The 10,178-nt window shown below is 41.4% G+C and overlaps 1 protein-coding gene across 2 annotated transcripts in view; it reads left to right on the top strand.

Annotated features, from left to right (window-relative positions):
- Positions 1-9,858: 9,858 nt before the first annotated feature.
- SYP61 (syntaxin of plants 61) overlaps positions 9,859-10,178 on the top strand; it is a 37,995-nt gene continuing 37,675 nt past the window's right edge. For both annotated transcript variants that reach the window (XM_087383894.1, XM_087383893.1), the window contains exon 1: positions 9,859-10,014. In XM_087383894.1, coding sequence (XP_087240020.1) covers positions 9,961-10,014 — 54 coding nt within the window. In that variant the 5' untranslated portion in view covers positions 9,859-9,960. The remainder of the gene's footprint in view (positions 10,015-10,178) is intronic.

The following is a 10,178-nucleotide window of genomic DNA, read 5'->3' as shown; positions in this document are numbered from 1 at the left end:
GTTATAAGAAGAACAATAGAGCGTCCTATCCAACTAAACTCACAATAAAAAGTTAACACAGAACCACCTTTCCACCTAATATCCCCCTGCCAAAGCTCCAACCTGCTTAATATCAGTGCCTGACTTTGATTGCTTAAAGAAAACTCTCTTCTAATCTTCTACTAGGTCTTCCACCTTAAATGTTCCATAGTTGACCCCAAGTTAACAGCCCTTTCTTGAAAAGAGTACTGGGCAGAGAAAATTGTTCCTCGGTGAGTTGAACAATTATGAAGATGGCTGAGACCCATATAGAATCATTAGCCATAAGGGCTCCTTTGCCAGAGAATTGTAAAAAACCCTTTATCTCCTCAAAGGCCTTCCATATAGATTGCCAAATGGAACTACCCTTAGCTTTACAAGGTTCAGGATTGCAGACAGTAGATAGAAAGGGATAATTCTTCCATTTCATCAAAAGTTGAGCCCAATCACACTCTAAGCTTAAGATAGCTTTGATAACCCAAGTTGTAGAGAGTTTTCTAGTTGTAATGGCTGTATCACTGACCCCTACACCTCCTTATTTCTTAGGCTTAGTGCAATAAAACCACCTTACCTTAGAAATTATGGAGTTACCTCCGCATAGAAAAAATCTACAGACTAATGAATATGTCCATACCAAATTTCGAAGGTGCCCAACAAGATAAATAAAAAACGGAAATAGGGTAAATGCAATGGTTGAGCACCAACCTCCTTCCTAAAAGATTAGCCTAAAATTTTGTTGTCAATCTTCTTTTGAAATCTGTCCATGAACTAGTCCCACCCTTGTTTCATGGATATTTTAAATCCTATGGGTATTTCCAACAATCTAAAGGCAATGCCCTTGATCCTATGACACCCTGGATTTTTAAAAAATTTATGTACCTTTCCACTGAGAGTATCATATCCTCCTCATATTCTATTTTGTATGGTTTATTTCTCATCTAGATGCTTTACAAAGGTGTCTAAACAATGCATTAGTCATCTAACATCCTGCTCTGTGTTTCTAGGGGTAAGGGTTGTATCATTAGCAAATTGCTGAGACACTAGCTGCTTACCAGACATTAGCTCAATTCGTTAAAGATTACCTTCCTAGATCTGACTTTTAAGAATCCACCCAAGAGAATCAATGGCAATTGCAAAGAGAAAGGGGGGGAAAGGACAACCTTATCTAATTGACCTCTTTAAAGGAAAAGGGGGGCTGATGTCCCATTGACACATATCTTAGCAAATGCATTAGTGAGCAACAATTTTACATAAGAGACAAATGAGGGCCCTAGACCCATATCCTGCAAGGATTGTATAAGAAACTCCCACTCCAACCTATCATAAGCTTTATCAAAATATATCTTAAGGAAGCATATGTCTTGTTTAGTTTCTTTGGCATATTCACACACCCCTCCCATATATTTATGATTGCCTCCAAAAGGTGACGACCCTTTATAATCCTTTCTGTTTCTGCAAAATCCAATCCTTCTGTTCCTTCAAAATCCAATCCTTCATCTTCCTTTGAATCCTGAGAGTCAGAGCCTTAGCAAAGATTTTATAACTATAGTTAAGCATTGTAAGAGGTCTCCAATTTTTAAGTTCATCTTGAGAGCCCTCCTCGGGGATGAGCTTAATAATTCCTCCATTAACATGAGAGGGGAGGGCTCCATTGGTTAAGCTTTCTTGCCAAAGTAAAAGCAAGTAAGGCCCAACAATGTCCTAAAAGACTTTGTAAAATTCAATAGGTAGTTTTTCCATCTTCCATAACTGTCACGGCTTCATTCAAATCTTCAAGAGATAAAGGCTTCCTAGATACACCATGTCAAACCTCTGAACTTATTCATCTGAAATCACTACTGAAGAGAGGAGTGTCTGAAAATGACTGTGTATCAAATTACTATTTTCCTCTGTGGAGGAAACCAAGGTGTTATCAGCCTTTTTCAACGGATGAATGTCCTCATTGATCCTCTTTCTTTTGATAAGCTCGAAAGTTTCCTTGGTTGGCCTATCAATCTTGCCTACACAACCACCAATCTCCGTAGTATATCTTGGTGTCATTTAATCTTATTTGTTCCTATTTTCTGGGCTCCTTTTTAGCAATTAGCAAGTCACCTTGGGCATCCAAATCCTAATCTCAATTGCATTTGGCATTTAACTGTAGAAGTCTACAAGCCTTGAATTGTTTGCCATCTTTTTTGAATTCAAGACTATGTGCACTCTACGCGCATATACTATGAAAGGAAGCTACTTCCTAAGGTGAGTGATGATTCAATGATGAAAGGGATATGGTACAAATAGAGTACTCTTGGAATGTCCAACAAAGGAGAGAGAGCAATGCAGATGTTTGATAATGTAGTAAATTTTGGGGACCTATTTCACAGACACACAAAAGGATTAAAGACACATAGAAAATCTACCAATTGGAAATAATGATGAAGTAACAATCAAACCAACTCCCTATAACTTACATCCATCAATCTTACACCCATACACACCACCCTCCTTTATCTCTAATTAATTAATGTTTTTTTATTTTTCAAAGATTGGGGGGGCCTGTTTGTGCCATACTAATAACAAAATAGGCAACTACTTGCATAAATATTCAATCCAAACATAGCATATGCTTATTAGAAGGAATATCTAAACAATAATCCAATTGCTATTTTTTCCTTGCTACTATGCACAAAGTGTTCATAATTTGAGAAGGACAAACATCATGAAGAGGCTCTCTAAAGGTAATAGGTGTTGTAGACAACCAAGAAAATCCAAAATGGCAATATGAATCTTTCTCCCTCTAAGGAACATGTATATTGAAAGAGCTAGTCAACCAAAGGTCATAAATCAATAAATAAAGGCAAATAAAGCCGCCTTCTTTTATTTATTATCTCTCAACACAAAATCATAGTCATGCCAGAATATGAGATTGAGAGCTCTCTTGGTTGTCTCTAATAGGTCACTTTTGTCCACTTGGCTACTCAATGACCATACATCCCCAAAATTAAAATTAAAATATCATCACACAATTGCTCATGTATACAAACCTTATAGGATTACCCAAGAATTGCAAGGTGGTAGCATCAAGGTACAAACCACCTTTTACTAGTCTTAATGAATCCAAACCATCTTCCTATGAGTCTTTCATCCATAAAAGGAACAAAGCACATAAAAGGAGGTGGATCCCAATAGGGAGAACCTATATCACCTAGTCAAAATTTCTAAAACAATATCCATTTCTTGAAGGAGTACAAACAAGACAATCATAGTTGTAACAATCTTCAAAATGAAATGTGCACTTATAATTTTGTAATAGCCTAATTTACAATGTTCATATTCAAGCTTTCAACTATATGTTCAAATCAAAGGATAGGCTCACCTTCACTTCATGATTTGTTCATCTCACTTCTAGATAGAGTATGCAAAAGCATTTCATGTTTCACCTATTCTATAATTCTACAACTTCTTCACTAGAAGATGCATATACCAACTCTTGCCTTGGCGGTTACCAACTCATATCTAACACCTTTGCGCTTGTAAGGCAAAAGTTGGCCTTATACGTGCGAGTAAAGAAAGTGAGGTAAGAATCTATTTTCCTAAAGGAAGATCACGAGCGATGGGGTTGTCACAATCCATTTTTCAAAAATGAAACAATGGACTATACAAGAAATGTTGTATGCAAGCAGGGGCGCTAAACAGGTAAGAGCTTAAAATTGGTGGAAGGTCCTCAAGACCTCAAGAACTATCGCTCTAGAATGGGACACGAGGCAAGTAAGAGTCTTAGCACATGGATGGGACTAGCTTGGGTTTAGGATAGGAATCTATTTGTCATGATTACTCTCATCCTCCACATGGTGTAGGTTGGTGGAGGCACATTTTCTCCCATCCCAAACCATGGCCTCGAGACCCTAGGAGCCAGAATGGGATTGAGGATTAGAGAGTATAGAATAATAGCATTTTGTCCTTCTCCCCTGTCAAAATATGAAGAGGGGAGAGGAGAAGAGTGGAGATGAGGAGAGAGGGCACAACTAGAGAGCACACCACAAATGACTTACTGTACACTAGATTTAGTTGAAAAAATAGAATATATACAAACCCTTTTAGGGTTAGGGTTAGGGGATCTAACCCTTTCCTTTATAGCACTCTATAAGGTTAGTGCTATGCACATATGATCACGTGATGGTGCTATGCACACATGATCACATGATGTTGAGCGTGAACTCTCAACACCTTCCCTCAAGGTCAACATCATGAAGTAGGCCTTCCCTCAAGATGATGATTCTGGGGAATCGAAGAAGGACTGAGCATTACATTCCATCACACCCCTTTAATGGGAATGTCCTTCCTCTGCGTCAAACCAAGAGCTAGTCGGTGTTTCTCGAATAGCTCTTTACCGAGTGGTTTGGTAAAGATGTCTGCAACATTCTCTTTGCTATCACAATGCTGCAGTGTGATATCACCAAGTAACACTCTTTCTCTGATGAAGTGCTCTCTGACATCAATGTGCTTTGTCCTGGAGTGATATACTGGATTTTTGGCCAATGCTTGAGCCGATTGATTATCACAGTATATTGTTGTTGGCTTTGACTCATCAAAGTAATCTGTTTCTGACAATAGTCTTCTGAGCCATATAGCCTCACATGCACCTGTAGTGAGTGCCCTATATTCTGCTTCAGTCGAAGACAAAGAAACAGTTGGTTGTTTGTTTGACAACCATGATATAGCACCTTGACCAAGGAAAAATGCATATCCCTGTGTCGATCTCCTGGTCTCATGATCTCCAGCATAGTCACTGTCACAGTATCCATGCAACCATGGATGACTTCCTCTGTATTCTATCCCAAACTGTCTTGTACCTCTGATGTATCTCAAGACTCTTTTGGCTGCATTCCAGTGAGACTGTTTTGGATTTGCCATAAACTGTGCTAGTGAGCTTACTGCATAACAAATATCTGGCCGTGTGATTGTCAGATATATAAGAGATCCAATGAGTTGCCTGTAGTATCTGTCATTGACTGTAGGCTTTTCTGAATCTTTAGTAAGTTTCAAACTCTGTTCCATGGGAGTGGCTGCAATCTTGCAATCTGCCATATGAAACTTCTTCAGGAGACTGTCAACATACTTGAGCTGACTCATGAATGTGCTATCTGAATCTCTCCAGAACTCAATTCCAAGACAATAGTGCATAAGTCCAAGATCTTTCATGTCGAACTCTGCAGATAAGTCTTGTTTTAGTTTTATGATGAAGCTATCCTTGCTTCCTGTCACAATCAGATCATCTACGTACAAAAGTGCAATAGTAATGTCGTCCCCTTGAACTTTGTAGTAGAGAGTATGATCTGCATTGGACTTCATGTATCCCAGATCAGCAAAGTACTCAATTCTGCTGTACCAACTTCTGGGTGCTTGCTTTAAGCCATAGAGACTTTTCTTGAGATGGCAAACCTTGTTCTCCTTTCCTGGTTCAACATAACCGGTTGGTTGTTGCATGTAGACTTCCTCGTCTAGATAACCATTGAGAAATGCATTCTTGACATCGAGCTGATACACATTCCATTTACTGAGTGTCGCTAGTGATATCAAGAACCGTATGGAATCCATCTTTGCTACTGGAGCATAAGTCTCATCATAATCTTGGCCATATTGTTGTGCAAATCCTTTTGCAACTAATCTGGCTTTGTATCTCTGAATACTGCCATCTGGATTGTACTTCACTTTGTATACCCATTTGTTGGCTATGGCCTTCTTTCCTGGTGGAAGGTCGCATAATTCCCAAGTGTTATTTTTATACAAAGCATCCATTTCTTCAGTCATAGCAGTTTGCCATTCTGGCTTGTCTACTGCGTCTTCGAAGTACACTGGCTCTTCTGTAGCCATGATGGTCGTCATAAGAGCATAGTTGGTGGTTTCCATTTGAATTGCTTTGCCTTTCTGAGCATATGTCAATCTGGCTGGTGGTCTGCTTTCCCTAGTAGACCGTCTGAGCTGCTGTGGCGCTGCTTGGGGTGTTGGTGGCAATTCTTGCTCTTCTTCATCAACCTGTTCTGTAGGTGACTGTGAAGTCGATGCTTCTATCTCCTGTGTAGGTGAGGTTTTCCATTCTGATTCCTCATCGAAGATTACATCTCTGGAGATAATGACTTTGCGGTTGATGGGATCATACAATTTGTATGCTTTGCTTTCTTCACTGTAGCCAACCATGATGCATTTGCGTGACTTCGCATCCAATTTCCTGCGATGATCATCATGTATGTGGGCATATGCTATGCAACCAAATATGCGGAGATGCCCAATGCGTGGCTTGTGTCCAGTGAATGCTTCATAAGGAGTCATACCTTGTATCGGTTCGGTAGGAAGCCGATTAAGCAAATAGTTAGCTGTAGCTATTGCTTCTGCCCAAGATGCTTTTCACTAAGCATTGCTCTAGCACTGTCTGCTAAAGTCCCATTCTTCCTTTCAGCTCTTGCATTTTGCTGAGGAGTATCTGCACATGTGAATTGTCTTCGAATGCCATGATTTTTGCAAAAATTCATGAATGCTGAAGACATGTATTCACCTCCTCTATCTGATCTCATGACCTTGATCTTTCTGCCTGTTTGGTTTTCTACCATGGCTTTGAATTCTTGAAATCTGGCAAACACTTCAGATTTCTCTTTCAGAAAGTAGACCCAACAATATCTGCTGTAGTCGTCGATGAAGGTCAAGTAATAAAGTGAACCATTGATGCTGTGGGTCTGGGCATAACCCCATACATCTGTATGAATCAAATCAAGAATACCTCGTGCACGAGAGGTACTTCTGACAAAGTTGGTTCGCTTTTGTTTGCCGAAGCAGCATGCTTCACAAACCTTTCCAAGAAACTGTAGCTTCGGAATCCCAATTGCCATATTCTGATTCTGGAGATCTAACAAGTACTTGAAGTTGACATGACCATATCTTTTGTGCCATTTTGCAGATAGTGGCATCTGTTGCATTTGAGCTGACATGGCATGCTTATCTGGTACTGTAGCTAGCATCCTGTATAAGCGTCCTTCCTTGACACCTTTTGCTACTAGCTGACCTCTTTTGGATTTGTCTCTGATAGTGCATTCATCACCGTCGAAGGTGACTTTGTAGTTGTGTTCCATCATTTGACCTACTGACAAAAGGTTCTTGCTGAGCTTCGGAACATAGAGCACATCTTTGACTAATCCTTTTGTACCAGTGAAATTGTTCATAGGGATAACACCTGTCCCTTGAACCGGATTCGGTGTATTGTCTGCTGTGTAGATGACATTCTTTTGACCTTCTAATGGCTTCATTTCTATGAACCATTCCTGGTGATTTGTCATATGAGATGATGCACCGCTGTCGATGTACCAAGGATCTTGTTCCTCTTGGTCGACTTGATAGCTGAAATCCTCTTTGGGATTGAATTCAGTGTCTGGGTGCATTATATCAGTCTGATGCAATTCCTCACTTGCAAGAAACATATTTCCATGTTCATTTGCAAAATGACTGTGACTAGAATGTCCACCACAATGATTTCCTCTTCCTCGGGAATTCTCTCGATTACTGCTGGATTGACCGCCTTGGTCATACTACTTCTTGCGGCAATCTCTTTCATAGTGTCCAAACTTGTGACAATAGTTGCATTGAACGTTTGACACATTGGTGGATGCATTCCCTCGTCCTTGAAATCTTCCTCGGTTGGAATGATTTCCTGTTTGTGCTGATTCTGATGTTGCTGAGGATGATGCTGATGCTGATTTTGACTTTGTTGATGATGACCACTTTTCTGATATGATCTACCTCTGTTTCTGCCTTTGCCTCTGCTTCTGTCTGAAGCTGTGAATGCCTGATCATTAGAATGACCTTTACGTGCTTGAATGGCCTGAGTCCTGAGTTCTTCACCAAGTAGAACTGACTGAAGTTCTTCCAGTGTTGGAATTTGCCGTTGGATGGCAATACTCTGGACTAGATTCTCATATCCTTCTCCTAGTCCATTCAGGATTACTTGAACCATTTCTGCGGGATTCATAGTCTCTCCTGCTGCTGCAAGTTGATTGTTGTAGTCTTTGATGCGGAGTACATAAGCATGACCGGTTTCATTGCTATTGCGGAAACTCTGGTTGATCTGGTTTCTCAGGGTGAGAATCCTGGATGTGTTCTTGGACTCGTAGAGAGCTGCGAACATATCCCATGCTTCTTTTGATGTCTTGACTGTGTTGAGCTGTCCTAGCATGACATCTTGCACATTCTGCTTGATCAGGTGATAGGCATACTTGTCTTTCTTATCCCATTCTGCTTGAGCTCGGGCAATGGCAGGATCTGCTACTGGTGCGGAAACTGTTTGTGTAGATGTAGATCCCGATGTAGATCCCATTGCTGGTGCTTATAGGGTAAAATAAGGGGGACCATGGGAAAAAGCACTCCATGCTCTAGACCTCATGGTGCAATTTCTCAACTTGAGAACCATTGATGTGACACTTCTCTACTATTGATGTTTCTCTACTATTGATGTGACATTTCTCTTATGTTATCTAACTACACATGGAAACCCACTATCTCCCCATAGTCCCTTAGCAGGGCTAAAGTAGGCTCTAGTACATATTGCTAGGTACCTACCCATGGGAGAGAAAGAGGTTGGCAGTGTTGGTGTACCAAGGCAGGCTTACAATTGGTGAGTGTAGGGTTCAAAACCCCCTTGTCAATGTATATTATGGATGGGTGGGATGTGAATGCAGCATTGAGGCTACCCACCCTCACGGGTGCCCCCTTTTTTGAGGATACAAATCATCATTACACAACTCAGAGCACACCCCTTTCCCCACACTTAGGTGGTTGGTGTGTAGACTAGGCCTAATCAATACTATACATTGTTCTCTCTCTAGAACTTGACCCCCTCTCCATTACACGTGTCACCGTTATAAAGCTCTCGAAAATGGGGTTTAAAAAAAACAATGAAACAACACAACCATGTGGTTTCCAGCCTCCCCCCACAAGCCTTGCCCAATGAGTGCCCACCCCCCACCCACCTACTCTTGCCCATTTTTGAATTTTGTAGAAGATTCTAAGAAATTCTTGAGAAAGTCTGGTGGTGAGACAAGAACGTGCAATGCACACAGGTTTGTTGCTGCTTTAAGGTCCGTTGCTTCCAGGAACTATATATAACCATATTGTGTTGCATCAACGTGCGAGTCCCCTACTAGCATAATAATGGCAACAAAGTTATGCAAAGGTTGCCCTTATACACTGCTTAGACTAGCTTCTGAAGGGGGGTGGGGGCGTTCCCATGGCAAGTGATTTGTCACCTCTTCCTTTGCTACACCATCATCCCAAGATGCTCTGGGGGGTGTTGGACCCTATCCAATTGACAATGCTGCGGTCAGTGCCCCCCTCACCTCCACCATAGATTGGCTAGCATAGCCTCGTCGCATAGTTTGCTCGTCATGGGCAAGGTGTCTCATAGTCTCCATATAGAGTTTGCATGTCAAATAGATCAGGCCCATGTTTGTCAGAAATTGCATTCCGTTAGTCATGCTGTCTATTGGATGCTATCAGAATTAAGGGCAAATGGCTATGGGAGGGTAGCAGGACCGTAGTAGAGTTATGGACGACATGAATTTGGAAGGTAAGAAGAACACTGTAGTGGGGGCTGGAGTCAGGCGGAAGGCGTTGGATTGGATGTTGGGTGAGTGATAGCAACTCTGAAGCACCGAGATTGAGCTAACTTGCGGCATTCACATGGAAACACCCACAATGGGAGTTGATGTGAGAGCCCTTTTAAGAAATGGAGACAGGTGAGCTAATTAAGGGGGATGATGAAAGCACATATATAAGCTTATATGCTATAAGAACTATAGTAGTAAATTCCGTTGACAATAAATAACACCCTCTTCTTCCCGGGATCTCTACGCACCCAACCCAGCACCCTTTGTCTCCCTCCCCATCTTTCAGCTCTGATCCTTCACTCCATCTCAATCCATGTCGGCTGCCCAGGACCCTTTCTACCTCGTCAAGGAAGAAGTCCAGGGCTCGGTAAGCTCTCTCGCATTCCCTTCCTCCCCTTCCAGATCCCTCGATTCGCATCGCCCTCATTAGATCCAAACCCAACTCCATGAATGCGCCCTTTTCATCGCATCGCACGGCTGCCCAATCACTTCCGCTTGCGATTTTTACAGCTCCAGATTCGTTGCTTCCCT

Source organism: Dipteris shenzhenensis, chromosome 13 (genome assembly GCF_047967505.1).
Source record: "Dipteris shenzhenensis isolate YYH24624 ecotype China chromosome 13, Dip_SZ_1.0, whole genome shotgun sequence".
In the NCBI taxonomy this organism is placed as follows: Eukaryota; Viridiplantae; Streptophyta; class Polypodiopsida; order Gleicheniales; family Dipteridaceae; genus Dipteris; species Dipteris shenzhenensis.
Note: the sequence above shows the minus strand (reverse complement) of the source record. Positions and strands in the feature narration are given on the sequence as shown.